Source organism: Triticum urartu, chromosome 5 (assembly GCF_003073215.2).
Source record: "Triticum urartu cultivar G1812 chromosome 5, Tu2.1, whole genome shotgun sequence".
NCBI classification, from domain to species: domain Eukaryota; kingdom Viridiplantae; phylum Streptophyta; class Magnoliopsida; order Poales; family Poaceae; genus Triticum; species Triticum urartu.
In genome coordinates, this window is record NC_053026.1 from 435180179 (window position 1) to 435198683 (window position 18505).

The 18505-nt window shown below is 51.5% G+C and overlaps 1 protein-coding gene and 1 pseudogene across 1 annotated transcript; both read right to left on the minus strand.

The window, feature by feature from the left end:
* Nucleotides 1-553: 553 nt before the first annotated feature.
* LOC125507101 lies at nt 554-3137 on the minus strand (annotated as a pseudogene).
* Nucleotides 3138-4250: 1113 nt separating this feature from the next.
* Nucleotides 4251-5853, minus strand: LOC125509584 (probable carboxylesterase 2). Its single transcript, XM_048674579.1, has one exon. It carries the CDS (start codon nt 5717-5719, stop codon nt 4676-4678), a length of 1044 nt encoding a protein of 347 aa, XP_048530536.1. The 5' UTR covers nt 5720-5853; the 3' UTR covers nt 4251-4675.
* Nucleotides 5854-18505: the final 12652 nt, after the last annotated feature.

Genomic DNA, 18505 nt, shown 5'->3' on the forward strand with positions numbered 1-18505 from the left:
ATTGTGATAGTTCTGTGCAATTTACTCGGAAATCGGAGAAAGACGCTCGCTCACATGCGTGCGGGATAGGCCACAGTGGCTCCCCATGGCGTGCCCGCGTTTGCGTTTTGGACCCGCCCGGGAAGTAAAAGCTGCGGCGCATCCGGTTCTGATCGTCGCCCGCGACCGACCGACTGCGGGGAGGCCCCGCCGTCCTCGCTGTGGGAGACCACCACCGCTCACGGGCGGGGGCGGGCCACCGCTCCTCCTCGTGTTCACATGAGTATACTCATGTGAATATACTCATCCACAAGATCATCGGAAATTCCATATGCAAGCATCCAAATAGCTTGTAGTATATTTCTGATAAGAGGATGTCAACCTTTCCAAGGGCATCATACTCTACCCTTCCCTCCCGGATACGGTTGAACACATGTCTCGCCATCCGGAAGCGTCACTAGAAAAGGTTGAGATTGAAGAGTGGGACGTGAGCTCGAAATAATAGTTATAGACTAGGCAATGGCCGCTCTCTCTGTTACGATTCAACACCGGAGCATGGCCCGAGAACGATCCCCTAAACATTGGCCGCTGCCTAGAAATGTGTTCATTGACGATCATAGTAACAATCACAAAGTCCTTATCATGAATCGTCTGATGAACAATATGGCGTTATTGTAAAAGAACTCATGCTAGCTATCTACCATGGTACCTTGTGTGCAAAGTCCCGAACACCTTGCGGGCAGTGACGGAGGCGGACATGGTCGAGTCATGACCGGTCCAGGGTATCGTCCTCTCCCCGTGCAGGCAACAGGATTGTCAAAGTTCGCGCCCTCCGGCAGTGACTGTGGAGGCGAAGGTGGTGCCGACAACCCTGGGAAGACATGCCTTCTTGTGCTCTGACGGCGGCGAGGAGCAGCCACACACATCGGCAATAGTGGGCCTTGGTGGATGCGGCGGCGACGCCTGGGTAGTGGCGAAGCGGCTGTGTGTACAGTGTGGAGTGGAAGGAGAGGATGACCGTTGTGCCACATGCGGGTGGGCCAGGGGCGGGCGTCCGCGTCGACGCAAATCAAGATCAAATTTGGGCTGAAAGTGAGTCTAAACTGATAGAAAAACGGGATACATCCGTCTGGGTCGACACATTAGAGTTATCCTAAAAACATGATAGGCCAAGTCTAGAATCTCATATGGTCCAAAAAACATTCTCAGAACTAATAGTGTACAGGCAGCTTTCTGTGGATTGTCATGATTTGATCAAACGGTATCTCGATCTCTGTCAAGGCCCAGCCACACACCGAAAGCATAACGGGACACAATGCTGGAGTTGGCATCGCCGCAACAACTAATAGTGTACACGCAGCTTTCTGTGGATTGTCATGATTTGAGCAAACAGCATCTCGATCTCTGTCAAGGGCCAGCCACACACCGAAAGCATAACGGGACACAATGCTGGAGTTGGCATCGCCGCAACTTGCAACCAAGAGACTTGCCGTGTTAATACACCGTTAGGCTGGTCACAATGGGGAGGAACTTAGGAGTAACATCACACACTCCAATACAACTTTGCTTATGTGGCACATATTTAATGAAGAGAGAGGTGCTTGTGGTAACTAGCTAAGTTACCGAAACATCACACACTCCAAAAAACAATGAGTCTATAACCTAATAAATACATCGTTGCATGACACTATATAGATGTTCCTACCCACTATGGAGGTAGTAACATAGTCTAAGGAACTGTGTAAGTTACTAGCTTATGTTCTTGCCCATTGTGACCAGCCTTAGTGTTAGGAGAAAACGAGCTAAGCTGCCGAGCAACTTTTCCATTACTCGCTGACCAGCCGCATCAAGATCCGCCGAGAGAGAAGGCGGCGCCATTCCCGGCTTGAGGATGCCGATGTACGGCGGTGCCGCCGAGACCATGAAAAGGGGGGAGAGATAGCCCGGAAATCGGGAGTAAATTGCACACAAGTACCACAGTTGGGGCATTGGAAGCAGATTGGTACCAAGTTTGGTAATTTTTACATGTCAGTACCAAGTCTGGGGCTAGACGTTACAAAAAGGTCTAAATCGCGTATAAACGCGTATTGACGGTGTATCTGACCGGCGGGGCCTGCATGTCAGCTGCCGATGCGGCATTCTTTTTGCAGAAACCCCCCGCGCCTCCTTCGTCCTCACGTGCGGCAGGGCCCGATCTGGATCGAGGGGAGGAGCCCCTCGAGCCCGAGCTCCTTCGCCTCCCGTAACCCCCGCCCCGCCCTGGCCTCCTCCTCGCCGCGCCGCCGGCCGGCCACCGGAGCACCACCACCGGCGATCAGGACCAGGCCGTCCCCGCACCCTGCCTCTCTCCTTCTCTTCCTCCTTCCATTTTTTCTTCTCTATCTCTCTCACCCGAAGCTCTCTCTCTTGACGCGCCGCCTTAGTTCCCGTCTTCTTGGACTCCGGCGGCCGCATAGCCTCCTCCAGCGCCCATGCCTCCTCGATCCTCGCGTCCTACAGCATCGCATCCCGCACCGCCTCCTGCAGCTCCAGTGAGGGCGGAACCCCGTTGGAGGCCATCTTGCCGAGGGCGACGAGCGCGCTCCTGGGGTCCCCGAACCTGCAGAACCCGGCGACGGCGATGCCGTAGGTGGCGGCGTCGGGCCGGTGCGGGGAGTCGGGGCGGCAGAGCCAGCGGAGCACGAAAGCGGCCTCGCGGGCGCCGCGCATCACGAGGAGGTGGCCGAGGAGCGGGGTGGCGAGCGGGAGCGGCGAGGGGCGGATGGGGTACAGACGGGGTGGTGGCGGAGCGCGGTGAGCAGGGCGAAGGCCGGGGTGAGCGTGGGGAGGGAGGCGAGGTGCTCCGCGAGCGGGGGGAACGGGAGGCGCTCCGGGGAGCCGGGCAAGAGGAGCGCCGCGGAGAGGAGGCGTCGGACGGCGGGGACCTGGCCCTCAGAGATGAGCCGCGGGATGAGCGCGGAGATGGCGTCGAGCTCGGACGGGGAGAGAGGGGAGGGAGGCGCTTCCGTTGTGCAGAGGCCCCGAAGGAGACGGTGGAGGCTACGAGCAGAGGCCGCGGCGGTGCGAGCAGGGGCAGCTCCGGCGCAAGCGGGGCCGCGGTGATGCGATGGGAGCTCGGGCTCGATGGATCCCCCCCCCCCTCGATCCAGACCGCGCATCGCCGTGCGGGGTGTTTCTGCAAAAAAAATGCCACATCGGCAGCTGACATGCGGGCCCCGCCGGTCAGATACACCGTCAATACGCGTTTATACACGATTTAGACCTTTTTGTAACGTCTAGCCTCAGATTTGATACTGACATGTAAAAATTATTAAAGTTGATACCAATCTGCTTCTAATGCCTTAATTGTGATAGTTCTGTGCAATTTACTCGGAAATCGGAGAAAGACGCTCGCTCACATGCGCGCGGGACAGGCCACAGTGGCTCCCCTGGGCACGCCATGTGCGTGCCCGCGTTTGCGTTTTGGACCCGCCCGGGAAGTAAAAGCTGCGGCGCATCCGGTTCTGATCGTCGCCCGCAACCGACCGACCGACTGCGGGGAGGCCCCGCCGTCCTCGCCGTGGGAGACCACCACCGCTCACGGGCGGGGGCGGGCCACCGCTCCTCCTCGTGTTCGCGCGCAGCGGCTTTTGATCCGGGACCGGACAAAACCCCACCCACGTCCCGTCGTCGGGGCCGGGGAGCAGGCCGACGGAAAACGCGAGGCCGCGCGGGAACCCGTTCCCCGCCGCAGTCCACCGGCGTGCGTACCGAGAGATTACCGACGGAAAAGTGGGAGGCATTGGCGACGGGAAGTGCCATGGCGTCGTGCGGAAAGTAATTCGTGCAAGCTCAAAAGAACCAAGACGTAGTAGTACAGTTGATTAAAGCATTAAACACGCCCATGTGGGTGTGAACATTTTGACAAGCCAAGGAGTACCGGGGCGCGTGCGCCCCATTCCGATCCAAAAGGCGCGTCGCAGCGCCATAATCGCACGCCATGATGAGCCGCGTCGCGTCTCGATCGGAGCTCGCCGCGGTGAACCCCGAACGCGTCCGCTCCGGCGACCCGGAAACAACGCGGCCGCAGCGCGCGCCCCAGAGCGCGGAGCGCGCCGATGATGCTTACAACGGAGTCCCCTGAATGCCGGAAACGCACTGACAGACACCCCGCACGCACGCACGGCCCAACGTCGAAGAAAACAAAGGCGAGACACACATTCTCCGCCGCTCTGGCCGGCACGTGCATGATGCCAACGCTAACGAGATGCCGCCACACAGAGACCAGCTCGGACAATACTAAATCACACCACTCCAATTCCACACGGCCAGTTCACCATAGCAGCAGTACAAAAAGTTACACACCGGACACTGCAATCGCCAGGTAAATATAGTGACGGTGACACTACTAATATAGGAGTAGTATACGGCTCGGTAGTTACTACTGGCAACTGCAAGAAACGGCCGTCCACTACTGCGCTAACGTTGCAAGCTACGGTAGCTAGCCGCAGATCGGTCGGTCGGTGGTAGAGCCCGGCCCCCCTCTCCGTCCGGCCGGTTGCTGGGGAGGAACCGAACTCACCTACGTACCGCGCTCTACACCGCAGTGACACAACAAGAGAAATCGACCCAAATCCTCGCTACGTACGTCGTACGTACTCGTTACTAGCGTAGCAGAGTGCTCATGCCGGGGGGCGGTGTGGCCGCCGGCGAGCCGCTAGGCGTCGCGGTTGATGAAGGCGACGAGGGTGGCCATCTCGGCCTGCGCCTGGGGCGTGCTCATCTTGGTGAGGAAGTAGACGTGGCCCTCGCCGGGGGTCTCGTACAGCTCCGCCTGCCCCGGCCAGCCGCTGGTCCGGAGCGTGCTGTAGTAGGCGCGCTGCCACGGGCTCAGCCGGTCCTGCCCGGACACGGTGACCAGCACGCGGGAGGCGCCGAGGTGCTGCCACGAGGCCGTCGGCAGCATCAGCGGGTTCGCGTACGGGTGGTCGATGGGGTACTTGCCCGCGCAGATGAAGCTCCAGGTGCGCGCCGCCGACTGCAGGAACGACGGGTCCGCCGAGTAGGCGCCCACCGCGCTCCGGCCCTGGAAGTAGGGGTCGAGCAGCGCCACGCCCTTGAGCCTCGCGCCGCCGTCCAGGCCCTCCTCCCCGGCGCGCAATGCCAGGTTGTGCGCGATGTTGCCGCCCGCGCTGTCGCCGGCCAGGAAGAGGCGGGAGAGGTCGCCGTACTGGGACAGCCACTGGTCCGCCCCGGGCGCCGCGTTGGCGAGCACCCACTTGAGCGCCGCCCACGAGTCGTCGTAGGCGGCCGGCAGCGGGTGCTCCGGCGCCAGGCGGTAGTTCACCGACACGGCCACCACGCCGGCCTTGGCCGCCAGGGTGTTGAGGTAGGCGTGGTAGATGGGGTTGAAGGCCGACTCCACCACGAAGGCGCCGCCGTGGAAGTAGACCAGGACGGGCACCTTGGTGGTGGCGCGGAGGCTCGGGAGGTAGATCCGCGCGTCGACGCCGGCGGCGGGGTCGATGGTGACGTCCCGGGACGTGACGCCGGTGAGCGGGTCGGCGGCCGCGGAGACGCGGTCGGTGCCCATGAGCCGCTTCACCACGCCGCTCTTGTACTCGATGAGGAAGGGCGAGAAGTCGAACTTGACCTGCGAGCTGGCCTCGCCGCCGCTGCGCGCCCTCCTCCCCGCCGCGCCGCCGCAATGCGCGCAGAGGAGGAGGAGCAGCAGCGCCGGGAGCAAGATCCGGGACGCCATGGCTTCCGGCACTGACTGCAGCAGTGAGTGCTGCGGAGGAGGGGAGTGGCAGGCAGCGCGTGGGGCGTGACTGTGAGCGAGTGAAGCGTGAGTGTGGGTGTCCTCGGGGCCGCTGCTGCTGCTGGTTGAGCTTGGCGCGGGATGGGTCCGGTTATATGCGGCGTGGCAGCCGACAGGGCTGGGCGCAGCGCACTATTTTCGTGGTGGGCTTTAGCGCCCCGGCCCGGCCCTTTCTCCCTTTCCCGCCGCACCCGCACCCGCATGTGCCTGGGCTTCACACTCGCCGCAGACTCGCCAAAAAGCTCACATGAATTCCTGCCTGTGATGGCGCAAACCTCTCGTCTTTACACGCTTTTCTGAACCCAAAGATTCAGGTTTCGCCAATTCACACGCGACCTCTGCAAGGGCATTAGCGCGACAATGCAACAGCGGCCATTGAATGGGGCGCGTACGATCGGGGCGGCCCATGGCGCCGTTCCCCCGCCACGCAACGCTGCCTCGCCGAGGTGGTCTGGTCTGGCTGGTACCCTGCTAATCAAGGGCTCCCCCCACCCCACCCATATCGACCTGTCCCGGTGAGTGGGGCGGCGCTCCGGCAATCAGTGTGGGTGTGGCCTCAGCCGCTCCAGCGCCATCGCCCATCGGTTTAAGCTAGCTTTGTCGCCAAGGCAAGGCGCTCGAGCCCTGCTGGCGCACAGGCAAAGCCGCAGCGATGCATGGACCCGTGCACGGGCTACAGCTTTCGTGGAGCCGCGCCATAGAAAATTCATTGCGGAATTCGCGGTCACGGAGGGAGAAGAGAAGACGGGGTGGTGTTCACGGACGCTTGTGCCGTCAGTGGCATTGATGGCGCCTTGTTTTGTTCCTCGTGTGAGTGATCGTGCCTGAGTTACGAGGCAGCGGCATTGCCGTCCCGTGAAGATTCAGGCCCGTTGGAGTGGTGGAATTTCAGACTTGTCAGTTTCAGAAACAAAACAAAACAATGTTAGCTTGCTGCCTCGGCGAAAAATTGCACCCACAAAATGTGGGTGGCGTTTTTCAGGATTTTTTTCTTCAAATTCTGTTCATTTTATGAGCTTTTTTTGGCCCTCATGACTTTGTTACGCTTTTTTTAATAATATGGCTGCACGCATCGATTGATGCAGAGGCCGGGATGATCCTCCTTTTCAAAAAAAAAATCTTCGTCGCAAAATAAACTATCAGGCTTGCTCATCGTCGGGTTACTTTGTTCATTGCTACAAGTAAATTTTCCGTTTTGCATGTGTATCTCCTTGAGTTTACAGTTGTTGAGGCCTTGAGGGCATTGCGAAAGCGCCGGCTCCCGTCCACATTGGCTCGGTTTTTGTCTCCAGCACGATAGATTTGATTAAAATCATCGTTGACAAGCCATCTTGTTATAGGCAAATGCTCTTCTGAAATCAGCTCCAACAAGAATGCATCCTTGTGGATGCTACGGGTTGGACCATACACAGTGCTTAGCTTAAATGACTTGTTGTCCCTGTAGTTGTTGATGGCCACCTTTGCAGAGAGGAAATAGACTCCAATCTGCACATAGCAGCGGGATGCCGCCTTTTGTGCCATTAGGCGTTGCCCACCAAGGTACGCAGTCAAGAAAGGGTCTACAGATTGGAGCTTCGACTCTTGGATGCACACGAGATGACAGAAGGAAGTAGCAATGGTTTCATGGACGATAGCGCAACGTTCTAGACGATTCAGCCCTCTCCTCAGTCCTCATCGATTTCAGACCACTGCCCTCTCATGTTTGCTAACGACGTTGGCCCCAGGAAGCCTAAATCCTTTCGTTTTGAGAACTACTGGACAAAAATGCCCGGGTTCCAACGAGTCGTCAATGAGGCTTGGAATGAGAATTCCTTTCATGTTGAGCCTTATCAGCAACTCTTCCATAAGCTAAAGAGAACAAGCCAAAGGATGCGCTCCTGGAGCAAATCCCTCTTCCCTAACTCCAAGGTCCATCTTCACATGGCTCTTGAGGTCATACTTCGCCTGGACCTTGCCCAAGAGCAAATATAGCTTAGCCCGGAGGAAAGGGACCTACGGAAAAGGTTGAAACGAAGGATCATCGGATTGGCGGTGCTCGAAAAGAATAGAAAATGGCAAAGCTCGAGGATTACAAACCTTAAAGAAGGAGACACAAACACTTGCTATTTCCGTCTCCGTGTCAATCATCGTAGGAGAAAGAATTTTATCCGTCACCTCAGACACAACCAGGGTTGGGTCACCTCGCACGAGGACAACGAAAAGATTGTCCACGGCCACTTCAAAAACTTAGCCAAAAAAGGCCCTCCGTGTAACATCGATATCAAATGGGGTCTCCTACCAACTCCCACTTGTGATCTTCAGGGCTTGGACGAGGCCTTCATCGAGGAAGGGGTCAAAGTGGCGGTGTTTGCATTGTCGGGCGATAAGGTGTCGGGGCCGGATGGCTTCATGAGCTCTTTCTTCAAAGCATGTTGGAACATAATCAAGCCGGACATCATGCTTGATGTCAACCGTTTCTCCAACCTTCAGGCCTCTCACTCCCATTGGTTGAACTCGGCTGATATTGCTGTCATTCCGAAGAAGGATGGTGTTGAGGATATTTCTGACTTCCGCCCCATAAGCCTCATCCATGCCATCGCAAAGCTCATTGCAAATATGATGTCCAAAAGACCGGCACCTCACATGAATGAGCTTGTCTCCCAAGCGCGGAGTGCTTTCATTAAGAAGAGATGTATTCATGATAATTTCATGTACGTGCATAACCTTGCTTGCATCGCAACAAGACCCTGGCTCTTTTGTTCAAGCTTGACATCAAGAAAGCATTTGATTCGGTGCGATGGGACTTCCTCCTGGACCTACTAAACCATCTTGGTTTCCTACCCAGATTTTGCGGATGGGTGTCCGCCCTCCTGTCCACTGCCTCGACGCGTGTCTTTCTCAATGGTGTGACAAGCAATCCCTTCAGACTTGGTCGTGGGTTGTGACAGGGGGACCCCCTTGTCGGTGTCAAAACCGGCGGATCTCGGGTAGGGGGTCCCGAACTGTGCGTCTAGGCCGGATGGTAACGGGAGCCAAGGAACACGAAGTATTACCCAGGTTCGGGCCCTCTTGATGGAGGTAAAACCCTACGTCCTGCTTGATTAATATTGAAGATATGGGTGTTACAAGAGTAGATCTACCATGAGATCAGAGAGGCTAAACCCTAGAAGCTTGCCTATGGTATGATTGTCTGTTGTGATTGTTGTCCTACGGACTAAAACCCTCCGGTTTATATAGACACCGGAGAGGGTTAGGGTTACACAAGGTCGGTTACAAAGAAGGAGATATCCATATACGTATTGCCTGGCTTGCCTTCCACGCCAAGTAGAGTCCCATCCGTACACGAGACGAAATCTTCAATCTTGTATCTTCATAGTCTAACAATCCGACCAATGGAGATAGTCCGGCTGTCCGGAGACCCCCTAATCCAGGACTCCATCAGTAGCCCCTGAACCAGGCTTCAATGACGACGAGTCCGGCGCCGCGCAGTTGTCTTCGGCATTGCAAGGCGGGTTCCTTCTCCGAATACATCACAGAAGAATTTGAATACGAGGATAGTGTCCGACCCTGCAAAATAAGTTCCACACTTCGTCGTAAAGAATAATGCTTATGTCCCCTTTGCCAACAAGTCCAGAAATCGGCGGCCCACCTCCTTATTCAATGCCAGTACACTGTTCGAGTTTGGGGCATGATTAAAGATTGGCTTGCGCTCCAGAATGTCCAGCTCAACGATTGGAGCGTCGTGGATTCGGCTAAGGATTGATGGAGTCAGAGTGCCACCAAGCAAATTCAATTGAGAAGGCCCCTCATCTCCCTGATGATGCTCATCTCTTAGGAAATCTGGAAGGAGCGAAACGCTGGAGTATTACGAAATACGGCTGTCCCGATGGGAGTGTTGGTGGCCAAGATCAAAGAGGAGTGCTCGCTTTGGAGCCGTGCGAGAGCAAATCATTTGTGTAACATTTTGCCGCGAGAGTGATGTTTTGTACTTCCTCCGTTCCTAAATATAAGTCTTTGTAGAGATTTCAATATGTATACTACATACAAAGCAAGACGAATGAATCTACACTCTAAAATATGTCTATATACATCCATATGTAGTCCATATTGAAATGAAATATAAGACTTATATTTAGAAACAAAGAAGTATTTTGGCCTTTGGCCTGAACTCTAAACCTTCTCTTAATCAATGAAAATGGCACATCCTCTGGCTAGTTTCAAAAGAAAATTGCACCCCTGCGAGCGAGTGTAACCTTCGTTGCATAGCATGGGCTGCCGCTTTCTGTGCCATCAATGCCGTTTCATCGACTCCTCTTTCCGAATCATCACTTCGTCTTTGTGAATGCGGTCCTCGAATCTGCCCTTCTTCGCACCTAACTCAATAATTTCCAACTGGAAGCCCACCCTGACGTGACATGGGCGTGTACCGAGCTCCCCTCGGTAACAACATCATGTGCATACATGTAGTTATGCGGCCTGCACCTGGTGAAAAACAAAGGCACATGAAATATACTGCTGTCTACTACTGTGATCCCGTGAGCGTGCTGATTGTTGGAATCGATTGGCAGTAACAGCACGATGCCAGGCATGGGAATCGATTTGCTGCTGCGTTGGTGCATTCGATTTGCTCGACCGATCATCATGTGGACCAGCACTGCAAGCCGTGAGTGAGCTTTACTCCTCCTCCTCTTCCTAGTTCAAGTGTTGAACTAATATATTTGTACCACTACCACTAGTCACTCCACTACTAATGGGTAATGGCTGCTGCGATGCCGCTTTTCCAGCCGATTGCCGTTGCTTCCGGTGTAAAACTCGGGCACCGTCTATCCATCTACCAACAGTTTATGAAAAAGAATTCTATAAGCCCAAGTCTCACGCGAGACCCATCCTAATGGATGACACGTGACATTCACAAATCACAAAGCATTCCTCATCCACTCTTAAAATGAGGAAAGGAGAGATTAGATATTTTATAATTTATAAATATCATGTGTCATCTATTAGAACGGATCTTACCTACTAACCGTGAGACCTGCAGCGTACTGAATTCCGAGCTGCACAGATGTTCCCGTTCCGGAAATAGGACGAAAGCTCCCGCTGACAAGGGTCCGGGTCACGAAGCCGATCGAAGCCGCTGACGTGACCAGCCGAAAATACCGTTTGCTGCATCTTTCCAGAGATAAATTCCCAGCGAAGGAGTGGATCTGGTTGCGACCCGACGCGATCGCGATCTCCCCTGCCTCAGGGTTTCGCGGAACAGAATTGGTGTCACGGATCGGGCCTGCACGGATTGCATCGTCGGCCGTCTGTTGGAGTAATCGGCCATTAACGTGACGCCGACCCCTCAGCTTTTCTCGCCATGTCGACCAGGGCCCCCGCCTCCGCTCCGTGGCGCGCATGCATGTCGCCACGCCTTCATGCGCCGATGCACAGTGCTGAATGCTGGGCGCGGGCCTGCCCGTGCAACAGTGGTCGTCCAAGCCGTCGTCGTCGAGCAGTATGGCCTTCGTCCTGCACGAGCTCGCGTCCATTCCGGTGCAGTGGCCCGAATGGATGCATGCACCCTCCTCCATGGTCCATCCGTCGCCTGTGACGATGGACAGACGCGTCGGCAGCGCCGCTGCTTACTGTCGAATAGTGTGACGGGTCCTTTGGGTTGTCGAATTTATTCGCACGTTCGTCCGTCTGTCTAGGCTGGCTGACTCGACGTGTGCACCCGCGTGACCGCACAAAGGCTTTTGCCTCTCTGGCCGGCCGGCTAGGGCTAGCTATGGGCGGCGCTAGGCGCAAGTGCGGCACACTCGCGAGCTCCAGAGAAATGGATTATTAAGGCCTTTTCCTCTTTACAGAATTATCACAGCTCGCTCCTTCATTTGGGATCTGTACTCTGTGGCGTCAAGTATGAACGGCGGTACGTCGACAAAGTTGGGTTTGCACTTTGCACTCCTTTCCAGCCTGCGCCGCCGTTCAGCAGTAACTCCATGGAGCGAGCGAGGGGCGGCGGTGAGCGGAGGCGGAGGCTGGCTGTGCACGGCGATGGCGATGGCGACGGGAGGCAACCGCTCGCTCTAAAAACGTACGTACGGAGAGTTAATGAGGGAGGGGCTTCAGATGGCCGAGGACTATCGGCTCTGTACAGCCCTTTGCTTTGCCGGACGCTGTGGAGGACGACGAGCCTTAACGAGCCGTTCGTCCGTCCTCGCCGTTGCCATGGTCTGAGCTGAGCTGAGCTGGCGCCGTGTCATGGCCATGTAGGAGCTAGCAACAGTCGGGAAAGCCGGTTTAATCATTGCCGGAAAGGAGCCACGAGACTGTGTGTGTGCGTGTGTGTGCGGCGATCCCCACCGCCTGCTGGATCGGAGCGGCGTCGAGCGCCCATGTGAGCCCAGTAATAATGCCGTGCGCGCGGCGGCGGCGTCGCCGCTCGCCGGGAGACCGCCGTGCTTGCTTTGGGCCCGAACCTCGCGTTAGTGCAGTGCAGGTGCGGCGATCCTCGGCGCCGGCACGGCCGGCTCCCGGTCGGCCGCTGCGCCGTAGTCCGGGAGGAGCCGGGGGCGCGTGTCAATGTGTCGTGAGGCGTCATCATGCGTGTGTAGGTGTAGCGGTGTGCCGGGTTAATATCATTGCGGTGCCGGCGGGTGAGCCGGAGCCGCTCGATTTTCTTGCCATGATTGGCGGTCCTGCGGCGGATTTCGCGGTGTTTGCGAGCCCGGGCGCGGTGTCCGGCCCGGAGTCTGCGACCGACGGCCAGACACGCGCGTAGTACGCCGCTGTGCAGTGTATGCGTACTGCATCATGCATCGCCGTCTCGTCCGCCTCTACCGCTCCGTAGACGCGTTCCATGCCGCACATGGCGTGTCGTGTCATCAGCTTATTGATTTCCACGTGCGCAGCGGCTTCGTTCGCCATAGCTTCGTGCCAATGTAGGTCTGCTGCTGCAGGCTAGGCTTGAAGCCTTCCCATAGACTATAAACGTGTTTGGTAGGCTGCATATACTTTAGCCAGGCTTGTGCGAGAAGAAAATGAATGGTTTGGTTAACCGTATTCACCGTTGGGGCTGCATAACACGAATATTAAAGCATCTCTGGACATGTATCCAGAGCAACGCTCAAATCTGCCATTTTTGTGGAGCCAGGCCCGGTGCGATGCAACTCTAGACATGTAGGCGTGGACAGTTGCATGCGTGGGTGCGGTCCCGAGAAGTCGTGTTGTTTCCAGACGCGTCTCATCGCTCTGTCCCCTCTTCCCACTCACACCGGCGGAGGCGACCACCGGAGCTCTAGTGCGAATCGATCCAAAACGGGGGCAACCACCGGAGCGACTGCAGACCTCCACTGGAGCACATCGGCCATGGCAGTAAGTCCTCGTCCTCTCTGTAGATTAACTGCTTTCGACTCGGGCTAGATTAGTTTAGAGCACGTGATTGAAGAGTTAGGGAGGAGATTGAACACATCGGTGATGGAGGATTGACATCAATCGATGTTGCATCGACGGCTGCTAGGGTTCATAGGTTATTTTTCGGTATTACATCGGGGGTGGGGATTGGGATACAAACTTTCTTGTCTAGCTGCGGCTACCCTGCAGTTGTATCGAGCGACCGGGAGGGGGGGGGGAGGGACGTAGCCATCTTCTTTTCTTCCTCATTGTCTTCGTCCTCATCGTCTTCGTCAAGAACGATCGGTCTTGCATGACCGCCTGCCGCTGGTGCCCTGGCCACCATTTGCACCTTGTCGTTGTCGGTCTCCGACGACCTAAACATACTACTCCAGTACGCCGCGACACACTAGTCTTGAGGCACCTTGTACAGCCTGTACTTGGCCCATCTTGCCCGCTGTCTAGTGTCACCAGAGTCTGCCTGATTAATGGCCCAGCGCAGGATGTCCGCTGATATTGTGCCCTTGGCTGGGTCCGGAATCAGTGTCTTCAGCTCATCCAGCGTAGCCTTCTTCATCACAACACCGGCCTTTTTGTGCATGTCATCGATGTTGCTGAAGTTCGAGCACACTTCCATGGTGTACTTGAACTTCTTGCGGTCACTGAGCGAGCACCCAAGGAAGAAGGCCCTCCATCCAATGCCCCAGGGGAAAGGGTTGGGGGTTGAAGTTGGAGTTCATGGCGAGGGAAATGTGGTGAAACAGAGAGGTGGGTGGAAGAGGAAAGGTGGTAAAACATAGGAGGTTTGAGTATGCTGTTGGGTTAGTAGGTGGGTTAATCTAGGAGCGCTAGGCCGATATGAATGAATGCTGACCATTAAACTACGTGTTGTTCATAATGCAAATGGACAATGGCAAAGAGGTCGTGCCACCATTGAAGAAGGGCAAGGAGGTCGTGCCACCATTGGTCGAAGTGTCGGTGTAGGATCACCCAAGCGCCAAGTGGAGGAACTATGGCCACTAGCATCAGGAGTCAGGACCAAACCACTTCTGTAAGGTTATCCTTGCTCCAAAGCGGGAGAGTGTGCCATTGCCTCTGGACTTCACGAAGTACTTCCCCGCCCCTGTAGAGTTCAAGCTCAAGACGAACACCGGCCACACATGGAGGGTGACGATGAGGGTGATCAACGGCAGGGTCACCCTTGATCAGAGTTGGGCCACCTTCACCGTCGTTCACCAGATCATGATTGGGTACATGCTGACGTTCAAGTTGCTGACCCCCGATACCATGAAGGTGATCGTCTTTAATAACGAGGGCGTGAAGGTGATCACCAAGTTCAAGGAGCACGAGAATGCCTTCGCCGCGACCGCCTGAGCTCTTGTTGCCCGTTTCTTGTTGGTCCTTGGTTTAAGACTTGGGTGTTGTTTAAATACATTATTTTTTGAACGGTACATTTGTCATTTGATAATACGATACTTTTTCCCTCCTAAGAATAGATAATACATTATATTTCAAATGGTAATTTAATAACACAGTGGTTCATCAAAACTAGAGGAAATCTTAAGCTCGTACAGGTTGTCCGAATCGAAGCCTGAACTTCCAGTTCATGAAATTGACACCCTGAATTCAATGATCTTGTTCAATTCCTGGCCATATAAATATTGAATTAAAAAACATGAATTTTTAGAAAATCTTCACAAATTTAAAATTATTCATGGATTCAAATAGTGTCCGTCAATTTTTAAAAGGTTCATAAATTTAAAATATCCATAGACTTTAAATTTTCATGAATTTTAAAATATTCATGAATTTTAAAATGTATTCATGAATTTGATAGAATAGTCATGGATTTTAAAAGATCAACTCTTTTTTCTCTAGTAGTTTATTGTAGTGTGTTGTTTCATTTTGGTATTATCTTTGTTGGCTTGGGTTTTAATTAATTATTATGTTTTGGTGTTTTTCTTTGTATATCGTGTTGGGAAGCTCTTGGTGAGAAAATTTGTTTTGAGTGGAGAGTGGAATAGTTTGATTCGTTGTTGTCGTGTCCTTACACATTTCGTCCTTGGTGTCAGCCGGTGGTGATTGTGTAAACCCATTGGAAGCTCCTATTCCTTGCAAAAACTATGGAATTGGTGTTACATCACTAACAGGGGCTGGCCCATGATGCTCTCACTCCGCTCTGCGGGCTTGCTTTGGTTTGTTTTTTCGCTGCTCCACTTCTCGCTCACAAGAACCTACTATACCAGATTACTAAATCAAAAGATGTTCACTAATTTTTAAAAATCTCGTATTATAAAAAATATTTCGACTTTTAAAAATAGGTTTCTATTTTTTTAGCAAACCTAAGAAGTATTCGTGGTTTTCAAACAGTGTTTGCGAATTTGAAAAAGTTCCACAATTAAAAAAAATGTTCACAGACTTTAAAATGTTCATAATTTAATGTTTTTCTGAATTTTTTAAAATCTTAACCATTTTTTCTCTAACAGGATACTGGAGTCAATTCTTACATTTTGGTTTTATCTCCATTGACTTGGGTTTTAGTTATGTTATGACAGTGTTTTTACATCGTATATTGTGCTGGGCTTCTTTTTGAGATGATAATTGTTCTGAGCGAAGAGTGAAGTTGTTTGACGTGTGCTTGTTGTGTCCTTGTACGTTTCAGCATCGATGTGAGCCGGTGATGGTTGTGTGAACCCATTGGAAATCCTATTCTTATTGTATTTTACCCCTTCTCTTATTTTATTTACAACCTTATTTGTTCGAACTGTTATTTTTCATGTTTTCAATACAGAAAGGAAAATCATAGTACATTAAATGTTGTCTTGCCGTGTAATTTAGGTGAACAATATTTTAACGGAATGAATATTATTTCTAAATACATAACATTTTCCCATACATGTTGGAAAATAATTGAAAATGTGTTTTTACACATGGAATTATTCTTTATCTTTGGAAAATATTTCACGAGTCAAGTTAGGCATTAATATCTGACATATGCAAACAATTTTGTCAGTAGCTGAAGCAACATTTTTGCAAAAATTACATGAATATGCTTTTGTCTTGTGCTACTACATGGTAGGATGTGATTGTTAAGAATATTGTTGTATTTCAGAATGTTGAAACATAAAATTCTTTCTATAAGGAAATAAAATGAATCTGTTAAATAACATAAAAATGATTTTATTCTTAAAAGTCACTGCCTTACCGACACATATATAATGATCTGCTAGCCACTAAGACAGATTAATGCTTATGGTTTAATGTCAATTCGAATATATTAGAACTAGCCACATCTGCAGATTCGCATTGTTTAAAGTCCAAACGTTTTTTAAAGTCCAACCGTTTTTGGCAAAAACACAAACAAGTTTATTTTTTTAGAAATTATTCGAATTTGTAACCAAATTTTATAAACAGGAACAATTTTGAAAAGGGAACATTTTTCAAAACTCTGACATTTTTGATAAAATACGAACAAAAAATTTGAATAAAAAAAGATATTTTCTAAAAAATTGTGAACCAAATTTAAAACAGAAATACGTTTTTAATTTGTAAAACCATCTTGAAAAATGGGAAAAGCATTTCAAATTCCGAACAATTTTTGACAATCACAAACAAGTTTTGACAAAAAGTGAACAATTTTCGAATTTGTGAATACTTTTTTAAAAAGGAACATTTTGTAATTTGTGCACAAATTTTGAGAACAGGAACTTGTTTGAATTTGTGTTTTTTTAAATGGAAACATTTTTTTAGAATCATAAACAAGTTTTAAAGATGTGAGCAATTTTTGAATCTGCAAACAAATATAAAATTGTAAACTTTTATGAATTTGTGAACAAATTTTGAGAATTTTCAAAAGATGTGAACAATTTTTTAATGTGCAAACAAATTTTTGAAACAGGATTTTTCTGAATTTGTGAACAAATTTTGAAAAAAAAGAACAGTTCTTTTAATATGAACTTTTTGGAAAAATTGAACATTTTTGAATCTACGAACAAATTTTGAAACTCCGAACAAATTTAGAAAGAGGGAAAGGGAACATTATTTGTAATCCGTGAACATTATTTTGAAGCAGGAATATTTTTTGAACTTATGAACATTTTTTCGAAGATGCGAAGATTTTTGAAAAAAAAAGATAATATTTGAATTTGTGAACAAAAATTATAATCAATAGTACTTTCTTAATTTCTGAACATTTTGATTTTTTTAAATTCTGAAAAGAAAAAAACAGATGGAAAAGGAAGTAAAGAAACAGAAAAATGAAAAAAAGAGAATGAAACAGAAAAAACGAGATTGAAAGAAAAATAAAACGGAAATGAAAAAACCCAGTGAAAACCGGTTCAGGAACCTTCTAGGAGGTTTCCAAAACCGCTCGGGAACCTATCCAAAACCGGACATTGTAGCGCATATGTGATCTCGTAATTGGGCTGGCCCATCTCGGTCGTTAGTCCCTCGGGTCTGTGCGAAACAGGGACAACTTGACGCAACGTGCGTCCGTTAGGAATTTCCGAGTTGGGATACTTCTTTTGCCCCTAAAAAAATGGGTTGGGACCTTATTTTGGCGTGTGAGCTGTTGGGGAACGTAGTAATTTTAAAAAATTTCTTACGCACACGCAAAATCATGGTGATGCATAGCAACGAGGGAAGAGTGTGATCTACGTACCCTTGTAGACCGACAGCGGAAGCGTTAGCACAACGCGGTTGATGTAGTCGTATGTCTTCACGGCCCGACCGATCAAGCACCGAAACTACGACACCTCCGAGTTCTAGCACACGTTCAGCTCGATGACGATCCCCGGACTCCGATCCAGCAAAGTGTCGGGGAAGAGTTCCGTCAGCACGACGGCGTGGTGACGATCTTGATGTACTACCGTCGCAGGGCTTCGCCTAAGCACCGCTACAATATTATCGAGGATTATGATGGAAGGGGGCACCGCACACGGCTAAGAATATGATCACGTGGATCAACTTGTGTCTCTAGAGGTGCCCCCTTGCCCCCGTATATATAGGAGCAAGGGGAGGAGGAGGCCGGCCCTAGGAGGGGGCGCACCAAGTGTGGAGTCCTACTAGGACTCCCTAGTCCTAGTAGGATTCCACCTCCCATATGGAATAGGAAAAGAGGAAGGGAAAAGGAGAAGGAAGGAAGGGGGCGCTCCCCTTCCCTAGTCCAAGTCGGACCAGACCAAGGGGAGGGGTGCGGCCACCTTTGAGGCCCTTTTTCTTCTTTCCCGTATGGCCCAATAAGGCCCAATACGTATTCCCGTAACTCTTCGGTACTCCGAAAAATATCCGAATCACTCGGAACCTTTTCGATGTCCGAATATAGTCGTCCAATATATCGATCTTTATGTCTCGACCATTTCGAGACTCCTCGTC

Excerpts from the sequence above, each read along its gene's own strand:
- LOC125509584 (XM_048674579.1), bottom strand. The coding sequence starts at position 5,719 with ATGGCGTCCCGGATCTTGCTCCCGGCGCTGCTGCTCCTCCTCCTCTGC.